Below are 18,147 nucleotides of genomic sequence, written 5' to 3' on the forward strand. Positions count from 1 at the left end.
AAACTGCAGTGTGGAGATGAGAGAAGCGATGCGGCCACGTCAATAGGATGCTGTGGAATGTTTGGAATGAACAGAATGCACGATGCGTTTCTGAGCATGCGTAAGGTCCCGACCGGACATGCGCGCTCTTTCATCAGGTTCATTCCAAACATTCCACAAGGTGTAAACATGTCATTTTTTTCCACAAGTTTTTGGAAAATGTGGGGAAAAAATGAAAAAGCATTTTTGTTTTACACAAAGTTGTCCATTTATAAGATATTTCTAAAACATGTAAATAGCAAAAATGACACCCCAAAATATATTCTGCTACTCCTCCTGAGTATGGTGATACCACATGTGTAAGACTTTTTCACAGCCTGGCCACACAAAGGGGCCCAACATCCAAGTAGCTCCATCAGGTGTTCTAGAGACATAAATCACACATAAATTCCCGACAACCTATCACATTGTTGAAGGCCCTTCATATTTCTAACACATAGCATAATACACACCAAAATACATTCTGCTGAGCAAAGGGTAAACAAAAGATTACCTGTGGTTTTAGCAGTGCAGTGGTCCACAGTATGGCAATACCACACGTGTAAGACTTTTTCCCAGCCTTGCCACATAGAGGAACCCAACACCCAAGGAGCACCTTCAGGCGTTCTAGGGACATAAATCACACACAAATTCCTGACAACCTATCACATTGATGAAGGCCCATCATATTTTTAACACATAGCATTATACACACCAAAATACATTCTGCTGAGTAAAGGGTAAACAAAAGATACCTGTGATTTTAGCAGTGCAGTGGTCCACAGTATGGCGATACCACACGTGTAAGACTTTTTCACAGCCTAGCCACATAGAGGGACCCAACATCCAAGGAGCACCTTCAGGCATTCTAGGGACATAAATCACACACGTAAAATCCTGACAACCTATCACATTGTTAAAGGCCCTTCATATTTCTAACAGATAGCATACTACACACCAAAATACATTCTGCTAAGCAAAGGGTAAACAAAAGATTACTTGTGGTTTTAGCAGTGCAGTGGTCCACAGAGGAGAGCATTGTTCCAGGCAGCAGGCAGGAACATGGACAGCGACAGTGAAAGGATCAGCCAGGCAGCAGGCAGGGACATGGACAGCGACAGTGAAAGGATCAGTCAGGCAGCAGGCAGGAACATGGACAGCAACAGTGAAAGGATTGTCCAGGCAGCAGGCAGAAATACTGTCCATAGTTAGTACAGGCAGAGATATTGTCAGCACAGCCAAAGCATTGGTCCAGGTAGCAGGCAGGGATGTGGTAAGAAGCAGCGAAAAGGATTGTCCATGCAGCAGGCAGGAATACTGTCCATAGTTAGCACAGGCAGCAGGCAGAGATTTGGTCAGTACAGCCCAAGTATTGGTCCAGGCAACAGGCACATGTTCCATAAAAAGTCTTGGGACAGTGCAGGCAGAGATATTGTCAGCACAGCCAAAGTATTGGTCCAGGCAGCAGGCAGGACCATCAAGCTTAGGGACTCAGTCAGGAAAGAATGGGGACAGGGGTAGAGGCTTCTCCCACCCAAATCACTTGGAAGCCTCCGGACACCAGGCCCTGTTCTGGGAATTACAAAACCCAGAGAAAACCAAAAACAATTTTTCTCAACTCAGAACGCTATTCTGAAGCCCCTCTCATATGTGAGACCCTTGTGTTATTTTGAATCCCACTACTACAGTGGTAGGGCAAAAAATCAGTCTAAGTGGCAGGCAAAAAACATGGTCGTAAAAGGCTGAGGTCAGTGCAGTTAAATGGCAGAAATAGACGGTAGGCAAAGGCATAGTCAATAAACTGTCCAGGGTCAGTTCACGTGAAAGGCAGAAATGTGGCGGATAAACAATGCAGATGGCAGGCAGAGGCATAGTCAATAAACAGGCCAGGGTCGGTTCACATGGAAGGCAGTGATATGGCTGGTTGAGGCAGCAGAGAAATATTCAGCACAGAAATTGAAAAAGGGGAAATGGCAGTCTATTAGAAATATGGACTAATATTTTGGGGGAGTGTGATAGCGTCTTGGGAGGGAGGGACATTGGGGACAATGAAAAACTGGTGTCTTTCCAAATCCCCCTTTTGCTACACACCCGACACTCTTTTTGGCGTCTTCTTCTGGTTTCTGATGGTGGGATATTGTCAGGGAAATGGCGCTCATGCAGTCTGCTGACACAATTGGAGGGAATGCTTTCTGGGGGGGGGATCTTTGCTGGTAGATCAGGGCAGTGACAGTATCTTCGATACGTTTAAGGAAGGTGTTTGGTGTTTCCGTGGATTTTTGATAGGTGACGTATGCGTTATAAATGGCCAAATGGAAAAAGTAAATTTTATTATACCATAGGAGGGACTTTCGTGTTGATAGACATGGATTCAGCATTTGGTTGTTTAAATCCGCCCCCCCCCCCATTAACTTATTGTACTCATGAATACACCCAGGCTTTTGAACGGGACTGCGTCTTTTGTTCCACTGAGGTGTCATCGTGGGTGGTGGACATGATGTATACTAGGGATCGACTGATTATCGGCAAAGCCGATATATCGAGGGCCAATATGCACTTTCCCTGTTATATCGGAATCGGCCCCGGAGGTTACCGATATTGCCGATGTTTCGGGAAAGTGCTTGTACCGGAGTGATGCCTGCAGCTAGAGGCATCACCCCGGTACCGGCGTCCATAGCCGAGGGTCGGCTGTCTTGTAATGACAACCGATGAGGCTGAGGAGCTGCTCGGCTGTCATTACAAGGATCGGGAGGGCCGAAGTTTGCTTAAGGTACAGGTGGCAGAAAAGGGGCAAACTTGTATAATAATTTTTCATGTAAATGGGATACCCCTTTTGCAACAGTGGGAATGCTAGGTCCCAGACAATTTTTCCGCTTGTTATTCCCATGAATGTTGGGCACTCAGGGGGCTGGAGCTGGGAGTCTCTGCCTTCGTACGCATCTAGTGGTGCTTTTACAGAGCTTGTTGAGCTTCAGTCCGTACCTTGCCCTCTTACTGGGAATGCACTGCCTAAATCCCCGCCAGCCTGTGAAACAGACCAGGGATTTGTCTACAGAAATGTTCTGGTCAGGGACATAAAGTTCGGGAAACCTCTTAGAAAGAAAATCAATTAGGGGAGCGAATTTTATATAGATTGTCAAAATTGGGATAATATCAGGGCACTGCGAGTTATTGCTGAAATGCACTAAGCACATTATTATGTCATAGCAGGACCTGGAAATGACTGCTGAAAAAAATTGGCATGTGGTGGATGGGGTTGGTAGACCAATAAGAATGCAATTAATTTTTTTTGTAAGCCCCATATTAATTGTAAGGCCCAAAAACAATCTAAGATCCTCCCTTGTTAGGTGTCTCAATTCGAAAGGAAGGCATAGCATGAGTTGGGGTTGTTCTCTATGTACTGTCGGGCAATAAGATTTTTTTTGGTCCATGATGCTTTGAAGTAACTCGTCAGGGAAAAATAAATGTAAAAAATCAATCACAGAAAAATGTTCGGTGTTTACCTGCACACCTGGCTTTGCTGTTAAAGGGGGATTGTAGCTGACCCTGCGCTAGAAGGCAGCCGCAATAGGTTTGCTAAGGCATACGTAAGATGAGTTTGGGCTCTAATTCTTTGTGTCTGACGTGAAATTCCGTTGCTTGTACTGGGCCTCTCCTCCTGGGGTCTAGCACCGTTGGTGTTTGCCAATTGGCCATTGGGATGTATGGCTACTGCTGGTGGCTGCTTGGTTTCCAGAACGTCTTCTGTTAGGACAGACTGCTTCCTCCTTTGGTTGCCGATGTACTGCCTTCAAAGGGCTTGAATTCTGAACCGGATACGGAATTGGAATCAAACAGAGAGATCTCCCCGCTGCTCTCATCCATCAGACCTAGAAATCGATATGCCTCTTTGGTAGTAAAAACGTCTTTGGACATGGTGGCTGTATGACGGGTGACACTGATGGGCTGCACCATAGGTAGTGATGGGCTACACGATAGGTAGTGATGGGCTGCATGACAGGTAGTGATGGGTGGCACGTCAGGTACTAATGGGCTGCAAGTCAGGTACTAAAGGGATGCAAGTTAGGTACTGCTGGGCTGTGCGACAGGTACTCTGATGGGCTGGTGACAGGTACTTGTGTGCTTTGATTGGCTGGTGACAGGTACTCTGATGGGCTGGTGACAGGTACACTGATGGGCTGGTGACAGGTACTCGGGTGCTCTGATGAGGAGGTGACGGGTACTCGGATGCTCTGATGAGCTGGAGACAGGTACTCTGATGAGCAAGTGACAGGTACTTGGGTGCTCTGATGAGCTGGTGACATGTTCTCGGGTGCTTGATGGGCTGGTGACAGGTACTCTGATGAGCTGGAGACAGGTACTCTGATGAGCAGGTGGCAGAAACTTGGGTGCTCTAAATGAGCTGGTGACAGGTATTTGGGTGCTCTGATGAGCAGGTGACAGTTACTCGGGTGCTCTGACGAGGAAGTGACAGGTAAACGGGTGCTCTGATGAGCTGGAGACAGGTACTCTGATGAGCTGGTGACAGGTACTCTGATGAGCTGGAGACAGGTACTCTGATGAGCTGGTGACAGGTACTCGGGTACCCTGATGAGCTGAAAACAGGTACTCGGATGCTCGGATGAGCAGGAGACAGGTATTCTGATGAGCAGGTGACAGGTACTTGGGTACTCTGATGAGCTAAAGACAGGTACTTGGATGCTCGGATGAGCTGGAAACAGGTACTCTGATGGGCTAGTAACAGGTACTTGGGTATTTTGATGAGCTGGAGACAGGTACTCGGAAGCTCGGATGAGCTGGAGACAGGTACTCTGATGGGCTAGTGACAGGTACTCGGATACTCTGATGGGCTGGAGACAGGTACTCAGATGCTCGGATGAGCTGGACACAGGTACTCTGATGAGCAGGTGACAGGTACCCGGGTACTCGGATGAGCTGGACACAGGTACTCTGATGAGCAGGTGACAGGTACCCGGGTACTCGGATGAGCTGGAGACAGGTACTCGGATGCTCGGATGAGCTGGAGACAGGTACTCTGATGCTCAGGTGAGCTGGACACCGGTACTCTGATGAGTAGGTGACAGGTACCCGGGTACTCCGATGAGCTGGAGACAGGTACTTGGATGCTCGGATGAGCTGGTGACAGGTACTCTGATGAGCAGGTGACAGGTACTCGGATTAGCTGGAGACAGGTACTCTGATGGGCTGGTGACAGGTACTCTGATGGGCTCACAGACAGACACTCTGATGAGGCACAGTAAACGTCACAGTAAACTGGTAACTCACTGCGCCACGATCTCCCCCTCACAGTCGATCGGTTTGTGAGGAAGAGAACCCGGTAACAGGCAGTTACCCCCCTCTTTGTTTACATTTATGACCAGTCACATTTCATTGGCTCTTTACCCTGATCGGGGTTGGGCTTTGTCCAAGGGACAAGCCTCGTCCCCGATCGCCACGCTGCGCACCCCCGGTGGAACGCACAAGCGGCGTGCATAGAGACCTCTCACATGACCGGCTGTGATTGTACACAGCCGGTCACGTGGTAAAGAGCCAATTTTTTGTTGGCTCTTTAACCTGATCGGGGATGGGCTGTGTCCGAGTGACACGCTTCGTCCCTGATCGCCGTGCCGCGTGCCCCTGGAGGGACAGAGCGTTACTTCCGGCGTCATATTACTATGCGCCAGTAGGGAACTGATTAACAAGGGGGGCCCCCAGATCCTGACCCCCCCATGTGAATGAGTATGGGGTACATTGTACAAGTCCTTTATTAAACATGTCTTCACTGACCCGCTGATATAAAAAAAAAAAAGCGATCATCTTTTGACTGACTCCTGCCTTTCTGTTCGTTCCAAAGTCTGACATTTCTTATATAACTATGGGGTGTGGCAATCAGGTGACCTCACCCGGAGACTCGCCCTCTTGTGATGTCACTGCCCGTGGCATGGTGGATCTGTGATGTCACAAGGGGCGGGGTCTCTGGATGACATCACCCGGTGGCCATCCCGCATAGTTCTGTAAGAAATGTCAGACATCGGAGCAAACATAAAGACGGGTGTCAGTCAGAGGATAATCCCTTTTTTTATTTTCAGCGGGGTCGGCGGCAGTGGTGGAAGAAGAAGATTAGAGGAAGAAGAAGACTGGAGGAAGAAACAGAGGAAGAAGACATTTTTAATAAAGGACTTGTCAAAAACTGTCTCTTTGTTTATTATCACACTACACTACAGTTTTTTTTTTGGGTGAATGGGTAGGGGTACAATGTACCCAAAACTCATTCACATAGAGGGGGCGGGGATCTGGGGGCCCCCTTGTTTAAGGGGGCTTTTAGATTCCGATAAGCCCCCTGACTGCAGACCCCCACAACCACAGCTCAGGGATGTGGGGATGAGAGGCTCTTGTCCCCATCAACATGGGAACAAAGGTGCTTTAGGGTGGGGGGGCAGATCTCCCCCCGCCCCAGAGCACCCACCCCCCCATGTTGAGGGCATGTGGCCTGGTATGATTCAGGTGTGGTGGCATGATTCAAGTAGGGTGGTGCTCCGTTCCCCCCCCCCCCCCACATTTCCTGGCCTGCCAGGCTATGTGCTCGGATAAGGGTCTGGTATGTATTTTGGGGGGGGGGGGGGCGTTTCTTTTTTCCTTTTTTTTTTTTAACGTGGGGTTTCCCCTCAAAATCCTTACCAGACTGAAGGGTCTGGTATAATTTGAAATCTTTTTTTTTACATTCAGCTGACAGCTGATGACTCATCGGTTGTTAAGGACGCGGCAGCCGGCTTCCCGGCCCACTCCTTAGCAACCAGCTATATACAGTGAAAGTATATGTAAAGCAAAAATGCGTAGGCAAATCGCTGCCAAATTGCAGTAAAATCGCTGTATTTGCATTTTGGACGCGGGTCCATTGAAGTCTATTACATGCAAAACCTTGCATGCTGCGGGAAAAAATGTTCCTGACCCGTTCTAATTATAATCCTATTAGGCATTGTTCTCTGAGCCTTGCTGAGTGGGATTCACGCTAGTAGTAGTGGTGGGGATACATGCACGAGTTTGATCAGAGCAGTGTTCACGGTTCTACACGCTGGTTTCATTGTGTAGTGTTAGGTGCAAATTCCGCTACATGCTGGTTTCATTGTGTAGTGTTAGGTGCAAATTCCGCTACATGCTGGTTTCATTGTGTAGTGTTAGGTGTGAATTCCGCTACACGTGGGTTTCATTGTTAACTGCGGTGTGCAGATTACCACGCACCAACGGCGGGAAACCGTGCACGCTGTTCTGCTCGTTCACTAACGCGTACTCCCCCCTTCTATTGTATATTTGAATGTGTATAGGTGTGTCATTGACTGTTTCTATGTGAGTAACTTATGTCATATGACTGTACATTCGGAACTGATTGGCTGATGTTGCATAGCCATCACTTCTTGCTGTTATCCCTGTGTTGTCCCATAAATAAACGGAGCTCAATGCTTTAGGCAGGACATTCTATCGAGCACCCAATGGGATAACAGCCTGGTTGTCTGTATTATTGGGTACTGTTGAGCACGCTCCATTACCTTATACAAAAGAGCTGAGAACTGCGCATTTTAGGACAACGGGATAATTAGCGCTTGGCATATATTTATATCCAAAACTGCACTTATTAGCCCAATGGAGTTATTTAACCACTTACCGCATACTAACGTAGGTCTACGTCGGTAAACTTTGCGGTAGTGTACCGGGATGATGCCTCTAGCTAGAGACACCATCCCGGTACCGTGGTTTGAAGCCGGCGGTTGGCTTTCCGTCGGTACCGACCGATGTGGCTCGGGAGCCGCTCGATCGGTACCCGGGGGGGGGGCGGGAGGGGACGTCCCCCCCCCTCCCGCCGCCTTCCGCGGCTTTGCTCGGGGCTCCCGTCCCACCGGGAGCCCCGAGCACCCAGCCGGCGCGTCCGCCGGCTGGATGGAGTCCCGATGAATGCCGGAAACGGCATCGATCGGGTCTCCGTTGACGTAACCTGGAGGCGGCGTCCATGACGTCACTTCCGGGTTACTGTGCTGCAAAAGGCGGCAAATTTGAAAATCGGCTGTATGCAAAAACGCCGTTTTTGGCGTTTTGCATACAGGGAAGTGTAGTGGAGGGGTCTAGGGTCTTTTAGACCCTCGAACCCTCCATAAAGTGTACCTGTCACACATATTGCTGTCACAAGGGATGTTTACATTGCTTGTGACAGCAATAAAAGTGATCAGATTTTTTTTTTTTTTTTTAAAACTGTAATAAAGTTAAAAAAATAAATAAAATAAATGGGAAAAAAAAAAAATTTAGCCGCCCCCGTCACCGTTAGCTCGCGCACAAAAAAAAAACGTATACGCAAGTCGAGCCGCAAATGAAATCGCTGTTCAAACCACACATGTGAGGTATCGCCGCGATCGCCAGAGCGTGAGCAATAATTTTAAAAAAAGAGCTACACTCTAACTCTAAACTGGTAACCGTTAAATAAATTTAAAGCGTTGCAGATTGAGATCTCTATTGACCGTAGTTTGTCGCCATCCCACGGGGGGGGGGGGGGCGCAATTTTAAACCGTAACATGTTGGGTATCTATTTACTCGGCGTAAAATGTTCTTTCACAATATACAAAAAAAATGGGCTAACTTTACTGTTTAGTATTTTTTAAATGCAGTGAAATGTGATTTTTCAAAATTTTTCCAAAAAAATGGCGATTTAAAGACCGCTGCGCAAATACCGCGTGACAAAAATTATTGCAATGACCGACATTTTATTCTCCAGAGTCTTTGCTAAAATAATATATATAATGTTTGGGGGTTCTAAGTAGTTTTCTAGGAAAAAATACGTCGGTCGCGCCTGCTGCTAGGGGGCGAGCGCGCGCCGCCACCGCCGCGCTCCCACCTGCGCTCTCCCACCCCCACTCCGCAGCGGTGACTCCAATTGCCGCCTGACACCCGCGATTGCTCCCTGCTGAGAGAGAAGGACGGTCAGCTGCTGTTCTTCCCTCTGGAATGATCACAGAGCTCTTCTATATAGGATCACAGGTCTCTATGGTCATTTCACAAGCCCCTTCCCCATACAGTTAGAAAACACTCCCCAAGGCTTATATTTAACCCATTGATCACCCACTGGTTAACCCCTTCCCTGCCAGTGTCATTATTACAGTAACAATGCATATTTTTAGCACTGATTACTGTAGTGGTGTCACTGGTCCCCCCAAAAGTGTCAAAAATGTCAGATAGGGGTCCGATCTGTCCGCCGCAATGTCGCAGTCCCGCTAAAAATCGCAGATCGCCGCCATTACCAAGAAAAAAAAACAAAACACTAAAAATGACATAAATCTTTCCCGTTGGTAGACGCGATAGCTTTTGCGCAAACCAATCAAAATACGCTTATTGCGAATTTTTTTTACCAAAAATATGTAGCAGAATACAAATTGGCCTAAAATGTTAAAAAAAATTGATTTTAATTTTTAATTTTTTTTTGGGAATGTTATATAGCAAAATGTGAAAAATATATATATATATATATTTTTTTTTTTCAGAATTCTTGCATTTTTTTGTTTATAGCACAAAAAATAAAAATCGCACAGGTGATCGAATACCACCAAAAGAAAGCTCTATTTATGGGGAAAAAAAGACATCAATTTTATTTGGGTACAGCGTCGCACGACCGCGCAATTGTCCGTTAAAGTAACGCAGTGCCGAATCACAAAAAATGGCCTGGTCATTAAGGGGGCAAATCCTTCCGGTCCAGAAGTGGTTAAGATCCAAAACACCCCCTTATCAGTGGCCCTGGATTTTGTCAGTAGAGCAGTGGATAGTGTAAGTAGTTTTTTTTATTTTTGTTTTTTTTACTTTTTTCTTTCTTTTTTATTACAGTTTTATTTATTTATTTTTACAACTTCATTTTTTATTATTTTTACAATTTTTTTAGCAGCCCTGCTGGGGGGACTTTGGTGAGATATCAGGGGTCTGAATAGACTCCTGATGTCTCACTATTGAGACAGAGAAAGGAAACTAAAAGAACTACAAAAAAGCAGTTTAACCTTCAACTGCGTAGAACGTAAGAGCAGTAAGGATGTGGAATTCTCTTCCACAAGCAGTGGTATCAGCAGGGAGCATCGATAGTTTCAAAAAACTATTAGATGGGAACCTTAAAAACCACAACATACAGGGGTATACAATGTACGGTTAAAAGCAAAAACACACACACATCATAGGTTGAACTGGATGGACTGATGTCTTTTTTCAGCCTCACTAACTATGTAACTATATAACCATGAGACCGGGTTTACAGCCCTCAATCTCCATCTCTGCGGCCTCAGCTGCACAGAATGAATAAACAGGAAGAGCTCCCCATTATCTTCTTTATCTTTTACAAACTGAAGCATTGTAAACACAGTTTACTATGCTTTAGTTATGAATGAACACGGTGAGTGATCAGTACCGATCACTCACTGCGTTCTTTTAGAAAAGGAAGGGGACAGTGAATTACATATTTACTGGCCCCTTTCCCACTCTCTATCCTGAAAGGATTCCCCGCAGCAGCCGGCAGGAGAGGAGGGGAAGCCGGCAGGGCTGTGCGGGGACCAAGGAAGCATACAGGGGGCACGGGCAGCAGAAGGAAGTGAAACCTGGACAGGAGAGGTGGTAGGGCTGGCATTCACTGGAGCCGATACCTGTATTTTCCTCCTGCAGCTGCTGAATGCTGGTGTTCTGCCGAAAACTCCAACTTGCCGAGAACTCCAACCACGTCCCTTCCGGTGACTGTACACCAGGAATAATTGGAGATTTCGACCACTTGGTGTTTTCACAGAACAGGCAGCAGTGTATACACTCCAGTACGTGCTATAATGAGTGGACATTGTTAGTCCACCCATTACTAACCAACAACATGGCGTCCTCCAAGGGGCGGCGACAACTAACGGGCAGACTAACAATGTCCACTCATTATAGCGTGTATCGGAGTGTAAAGGCTGCCGGTGTTTTGTGAAAACACCAAGTGGTCGAAATCTCCAATTATTCCTGGTGTACAGTCACCGGAAGTAACGTGGTTGGAGTTCTAGGCAAGTTGGAGTTTTCGGCAGAACACCGGTGTAGAAAGAAGAAGAGGAGCAGGCTTTTAGGAGCTGGAAGAAGAAAATACAAGAATCGGTTCCAGTAAATGCGGCCACTGCTCTGGTCCATGTTTCGGAGATCGGCAAGGAATTGACACGATCTACCCATCACCTACCTGTGATCAATGGGTAGATCGCAATCGATGGGTTGCTGACCCCCGCATAAGACTGATACACTGCAGTCCAGTCCTACACCTCTACCTGATATCTTATAACAGTGATACATTGTCATCATTACACTTTATATAAGTGATACAATAAAGTATTGATTCTCCATAATAGCAATTCCTATAAGTGTAAATATATTTTATTATGGATAGAATTAAGTACCGAAACATTGTTATACATTATACTAATGACATATTCCTAAAAGATACGAGACAAGACTCAATTAATTGTGGCTCCACATCCCCACGTAGAATAGGTAGAATGAAAAGCAAAGGGAAAAGTTGGGACTTTTAAGGTAGCCACTCATAATAACCCCCCCCCCCCCCAGGAGAAATAAACTCAAGTGTTTATATAAAAATATACATTTTATTTGGACATCATTAAAAGATTATATAAAATCAATATAAAAACAGATACAGTATCTCCTCATAGTACATAATGCAACAGGCTCTCTCCTATACCACAAGCCAGATGCTCCCATTTCTATCTCCTTCCTTTTGGAAGTTGGGTAGATACAACGATAGCATTTATTTATTTGCTGGGTTTTTGTTTTGATGTATCTTGTAATTGCAACTCAAGTGTTTTGAAATAATGTTGTAAATGTGATGTAATAGGATTTATGAAGATTAATGTATTGTACAATTACATCTCCCAGTATTGACAGGAAACCCCTGAAGAAGCTACAAGCGAAACGCGTAGCGAGCCTGCAATTTATGGAGATACCCGTGGACCCAGAGAATTTCATCTCTTATCATACAATATTTATATACACTACGGGTATTCCCATAGGCCTCTCCCTTGTGGTATAGGAGAGAGCCTGTTGCATTGTACTATGAGGCAGGGGAGGACTGGGCCAGGGGGCAGGGGAGCAATTGCCCCCTGGGCCGCTCTTATTGCACCGAAAAAAGGCTGCACCGCTTCTGCCACAGACATGCCTAAAGGATTCCTGGTAAAGAGATGTAAAAAGTCCTGAGTTGAAGACAAAGACAGAGTGCAGCCCTCCCCCCCCCCCCCCCCCCCAGCATTGATGGTATGAACTGTGTCTGAGCAGAGGCCGGTTTCATGTCCCACTGGAGACTCTCCTCCCTGGCCAGCCCCAACCTAAAGGATTCCTGGTGAAGAGAAATAAAAAGTCCAGAGTTGAAGACAAAGACAGAATGCAGCCCCCCCCCCCCAGGCATTAATGGTGTGAACTGTGTCTGAGCAGAGGCCGGTGTTCCATGCCCAACTGGAGACTCTCCCCCCTGGCCAGCCCCAACAGAGCTGTCCCAGCTCCCCCAACTGCCCCCCTGCTGGCCAGGTCGGTAACTCGGATTCGGCCGGTGAGTAGAGAGTACCAGGAGCGGATCTTCAGCCTGGAATGGGGGTCATGAGGGAGGCCGGGTGGCTGCACCATGGGCCTCTGGTTTGCACTTGCCCCTTGGGCTGAAAGTTACCAGTCAGCCCCTGTTATGAGGAGATACTGCATCTATTTTTGTATTGATTTTATATAATCTTTTAATGATGTCTAAATTATATGTATATTTTTATATAAACACTTGAGTTTATTTCTTCTGGGGGTTATGAGTGGCTACCTTAAAAAGTCCCAACTTTTCCCTTTGCTTTTCATTCTAATTGTATTAATGACATATTCAATTGGTGACACATTGTAATACATTATATTATTGATAGATTTAGATAATGACAATAATGAAACCTCAGACCCCGTTCACACTGGGGCGATCCGACTTGCCGGGGCGACCTCACAAGTCGCGGCGCGCTGCTCGCACCGCGACCTCGGAGCGGCCGGCACGGACTTCATAACATTGAAGTCAATGCAGGTCACTCCAGGTCGCCCCAAAGAAGCTCCGGACCCTTTTTCTAAGTCGGAGCGACTTGTGTCGCTCCTATTAGAACGGGTCCAGAGCTTCTCTATGGCAGGCGACCTACAGCGACCTGTCAGGTGAATAAAAGATACATTATAAAAGAGACACTTTATACTACTGATGGATTGAAATGTTGATACACTTACTCCTCTGGTTGTAAGCTCCATAACATGAAATGCAATATAAATTAGAGGATAGATCTTCCTTATTATGTCCACGGCAGATGAACAGTTCAGAGAACTCACTGTTGGAGTCAACAAGAAAACCTGCCAGAGAGGGATTTAGCCAAGCAGGATCCACACGAAATTGCATTACCTGTAAAGTTTAGGAGTTTTCTGAGACCAAAAGTCCAAAGCTGCTAAATGTGGTGCAATTTCTTTTGGGCAGAGCTATATGGATTGGTGACCTCAGGGTTTAGGGTAGTGAGTACAACCAATCACTGCGATCAGGAAGGGAGGAAGATAGAGAAATGTAAAGAAAAAAAGTACAATATTCGACCATTCATAATGTTTTCCCCTTTGTCTTGGCATCTCCCTTCAAGATAATGATATATCTGAATGCCACACACCTAACACAGCATAGAGGGGTTTGGTGAAGGTGGCGGAGAAGGTGTGGAGGTGGCGGATGGGGTCACACACATAGAAGGAGATTTGCCCCGCCTCATAATCCAGATATACCCGGATTTGGTTACTGGGAAGATTGTAAGGGAGCTCGGTCTCTTCCTGGTCATGCCATGCTTTATACTTTTTACCTGTCCTGTCCAAACCCCAGGACTTTTTGTTCTGTCCTATTAAAGAATTATCCCCATGCCTGTTTATATTTGGGTAGCACATCCCAATAAACCAGTTATTGGATCTATGGACATCTACTTCCCAAAAATGTCTCCCTGTGCAGAAACTTCGACTGCCTAAGACTTGATTATAATCTTTAAAACTCTTCCAGCTATATGGGCGATTCTGGAGTCCACCTGACCTGGATACAGTCTTCTTATCATATGAGATAGATAGATTAGTATGAGCCGTGTCCTCATCCAATAATATGTCTACAGCTTTCTCTATATGGATCCCTCCAATAACCCCAATTACACTAGTTAATATATCAGATAAACCTGTGCGGAACACATTTGTTGCCTCAGCCACACCCAGATTACTGGTGGGGATGGAAAGGGACATAAAAACACTCTCATCTCCATCCTCAGTATCACACAAGTCACCTGTGTCTGATTCCTGTAGGACAGTCAATGGATCCGTCATGGCACACAGCTCCTCTACGTGAAGCATCTTCCTGGATAGCTCCTCCATCTTTAATTCTAACTTCTGGATCCGATCATTGGCTGGGCTTAATATCTGCTCTGCCGGCCCGGAGATCTTACTCACGACTTTCTTCTCCAGGTCTTCCAGACGTCTCCTGAGGTCTCTGAACTGGGCAGCGAATCTCTCTGTTTCACCATCTACTTTTCCTTGAACGTTTGCCCTGTGTTCCTGCAGACTCCGGGCTCTTTCTTCTGTCTTCTCTCTCTTAGTAATCATTTTCTGAAGATTATTTATCAGTTTCCTCTTCTTCTTTATAAAGGCCTCTTGCAGAGTCTCCACCTGGTGTCCCCGATGTTCTCCAGTTAAACTGCAGGAAATACAGATACAGGCAGAGTCCTCGGTGCAGTAATACTCCAGGATTTTCTTATGGACGGAGCATTTCCTGTTCTCCGGGGTGGTGGTGGGGTCACATAAGACGTGTTCTGGTGACTTGCTGTGGACACTCAGATGGTCATCACATAGAGAAGCTTCACAAAGCAGGCAGAATTTCACAGCAGGTACAGAGGAGTGAATACAGTAAGTACAGAAGATGCCAGACTTCTCTGAATCTTGCGGAGAAGACAGGAAACGCTGAGTGATGTTACGCAGAGTTATATTTTTTTGCAGTGGAGGTCTCTCCTGGAACTCTTCCCTGCATTGAGGACAGGAATAACCTCCAGACTCCTTTTGTGTATCAAACACACGATCAATGCAGTCCTGGCAGAAGTTGTGTCCACATTTCAACATGACTGGATCCACATAAATGTTCAGGCAGATAGAACAATCCAGCTCTGCTCTTAGATCTGAGGACGCCATTGCTGACAGCCGAGAGAGAGAAATGAACATCAAAGTTTCTTTTTCTCCAAAACCAGTTTCTCTGATTAGGTAATTTCCTGCTCAGGGCGGAGCTGGGAATGTGTCCAGTGCTTGTAGAAAGGAGATTAAAGGTCACAAACACGACTGAAACAGAAATGAACAAAGGCAAATATCTTCCCCCAAAAAACAAATGTAACCACCCTATTATAAGCAGGGTTGTCTCGTTAAATTTAGTCCGTAAATGATAATTGGTAGTCTGGGTTGGTTCAGTTTCCTGGATGTTCAGCCTGGCTGTCAGCTCTCCCTTCTGCCAGTAGGTGGCACGGGTACCTCTGGCAATAGTGTGAGCACGGGTAATGAATATTCATATATGCAGTATTATGTTTGTGTTCGGGAGGATCTATCCCTCCCTGGTGGGTGAGGCTCTCACGCTGGTTTGCTGTTCTCGGTTTTGTTCCCTCTGCAGATGAAGAGATCTACAAGCACGCGGTGTGATATTTGTTTTGGATTGCATTGTTAGCCAAGACAGTTAGGAAACCGCAAAACCTTGGACTGTGAGTAACTTGGTCTGCGAGTGTTTTGCCAAATTTTTTTTTACAAATTTTCACTTGATAAACGAGCGAGCCCTTGCAATACGAGTAGCGTCAAGTCACAACTGAGCACAGTAAAACCTTGGACTGCGAGTAACTTGGTCTGCGAGTGTTTTGCCAAATATTTTTACATAAATTTTCACTTGATAAACGAGCGAGGTCTTGCAATACGAGTAGCCTCACGTCACAACTGAGCACAGTAAAACCTTGGACTGCGAGTAACTTGGTCTGCGAGTGTTTTGCCAATTTTTTTTTACAAATTTTCACTTGATAAACGAGCGAGGTCTTGCAATACGGGAAGCGTCACGTCACAACTGAGCACAGTAAAACCTTGGACTGCGAGTAACTTGGTCTGTGAGTGTTTTGCCAATTTTTTTTTTACTAATTTTCACATGATAAACAAGCGAGGTCTTGCAATACGAGAAGCATCACGTCACAACTGAGCACAGTAAAACCTTGGACTGCGAGTAACTTGGTCTGCGAGTGTTTTGCCAAATTTTTTTTTACAAATTTTCACTTGATAAACGAGCGAGCCCTTGCAATACGAGTAGCGTCAAGTCACAACTGAGCACAGTAAAACCTTGGACTGCGAGTAACTTGGTCTGCGAGTGTTTTGCCAAATATTTTTACATAAATTTTCACTTGATAAACGAGCGAGGTCTTGCAATACGAGTAGCCTCACGTCACAACTGAGCACAGTAAAACCTTGGACTGCGAGTAACTTGGTCTGCGAGTGTTTTGCCAATTTTTTTTTTACTAATTTTCACATGATAAACAAGCGAGGTCTTGCAATACGAGAAGCATCACGTCACAACTGAGCACAGTAAAACCTTGGACTGCGAGTAACTTGGTCTGCGAGTGTTTTGCCAAATTTTTTTACATAAATTTTCACTTGATAAACGAGCGAGGTCTTGCAATACGAGAAGCATCACGTCACAACTGAGCACAGTAAAACCTTGGACTGTGAGTAACTTGGTCTGCGAGTGTTTTGCCAATTTTTTTTACATAAATTTTCACTTGATAAACGAGCGAGGTCTTGCAATACGAGTAGCGTCACGTCACAACTGAGCACAGTAAAACCTTGGACTGCGAGTAACTTGGTCTGCGAGTGTTTTGCCAAATATTTTTACATAAATTTTCACTTGATAAACGTGCGAGCCCTTGCAATACGAGTAGCGTCACGTCACAACTGAGCACAGTAATACCTTGGACTGCGAGTAACTTGGTCTGCGAGTGTTTTGCCAAATTTATTTTTACAAATTTTCACTTGATAAATGAGCGAAGTCTTGCAATACGAGAAGCATCATGTCACAACTGAGCACAGTAAAACCTTGGACTGCGAGTAACTTGGTCTGCGAGTGTTTTGCCAATTTTTTTTTACAAATTTTCACTTGATAAACGAGCGAGGTCTTGCAATACGAGTAGCGTCACGTCACAACTGAGCACAGTAAAACCTTGGATTGGGAGTATAATTAGTTCCGGAAACATGATTGTAATCCAAAGCACTCGTATATCAAAGTGAATTTCCCCATAAGAAATAATGGAAACTCAGATGATTCGTTCCACAACCATTTATTCATAAATCCTTCAGTTTATAGTCCATATAAAAAGATTATAGCGATGTGATAGGTTGTGTAACCATAAAATGTCCATCCACAAATAGCCGCTTCCACAAGGGGATTAGAAGCACAATCCAGCAGGAGCTACAGAGTATAAAAGAGAAGAGAGGTGCCTCTAAGTGTAGCAATATGGTTACATTTAATGAAGGTTCAACATTTAGTGACTCACATGGTTGATGATTAAAAAAGGGCACATCTAAGTATGCGGGTGCCCTGTCGAATAATGCCTCCCGGCGAAAAATGCATCTGACGAACTGCGCCTGCGCAGTACATGACGTCACTCCAGCTGATCCCTCGATCAGCCAGCGTGATGATTACACTGCCATGCGCAGTTTGTGGGATGCATTATCAGATGAGAGACAGAGCGCAGTGGGACGAGAATCTAAATGTCAGATTCTGCCTCGTTCTCTGCAGTATCTGCGCATGCACGCAAAGGAAAACGATTATTATTGGGCGGATAATTCTTATTGGAGATCTTTATTGGGAAATGATGGGAATATTGTCGTAATTACAGAAGACACAGCTCTGACCGGGGCACATAAAGGGGTACTCTGACGGGGACACACTGGATGTAAAGGGACACTCTGATGGGAACACTGGATGTAAAGGAGGACACTGATGGGGACACACTGGATGTAAAGGAGGAAACTGACGGGGACACACTGGATGTAAAGGAGGACACT

General features: G+C 45.7%; 1 protein-coding gene across 1 annotated transcript in view; it reads right to left on the reverse strand.

Moving 5' to 3' along the window:
* LOC309550295 (uncharacterized protein) overlaps positions 1-15,449 on the reverse strand; it is an 89,419-nt gene extending 73,970 nt beyond the window's left edge. The window contains exon 1 of the mRNA XM_082250697.1: positions 13,690-15,449. Coding sequence (XP_082106823.1) covers positions 13,690-15,285 — 1,596 coding nt within the window. The 5' untranslated portion in view covers positions 15,286-15,449. The remainder of the gene's footprint in view (positions 1-13,689) is intronic.
* Between the last annotated feature and the right edge of the window lie 2,698 nt (positions 15,450-18,147).

Source organism: Pelophylax lessonae (assembly GCF_965119305.1).
Source record: "Pelophylax lessonae genome assembly, chromosome: 3".
In the NCBI taxonomy this organism is placed as follows: Eukaryota; Metazoa; Chordata; class Amphibia; order Anura; family Ranidae; genus Pelophylax; species Pelophylax lessonae.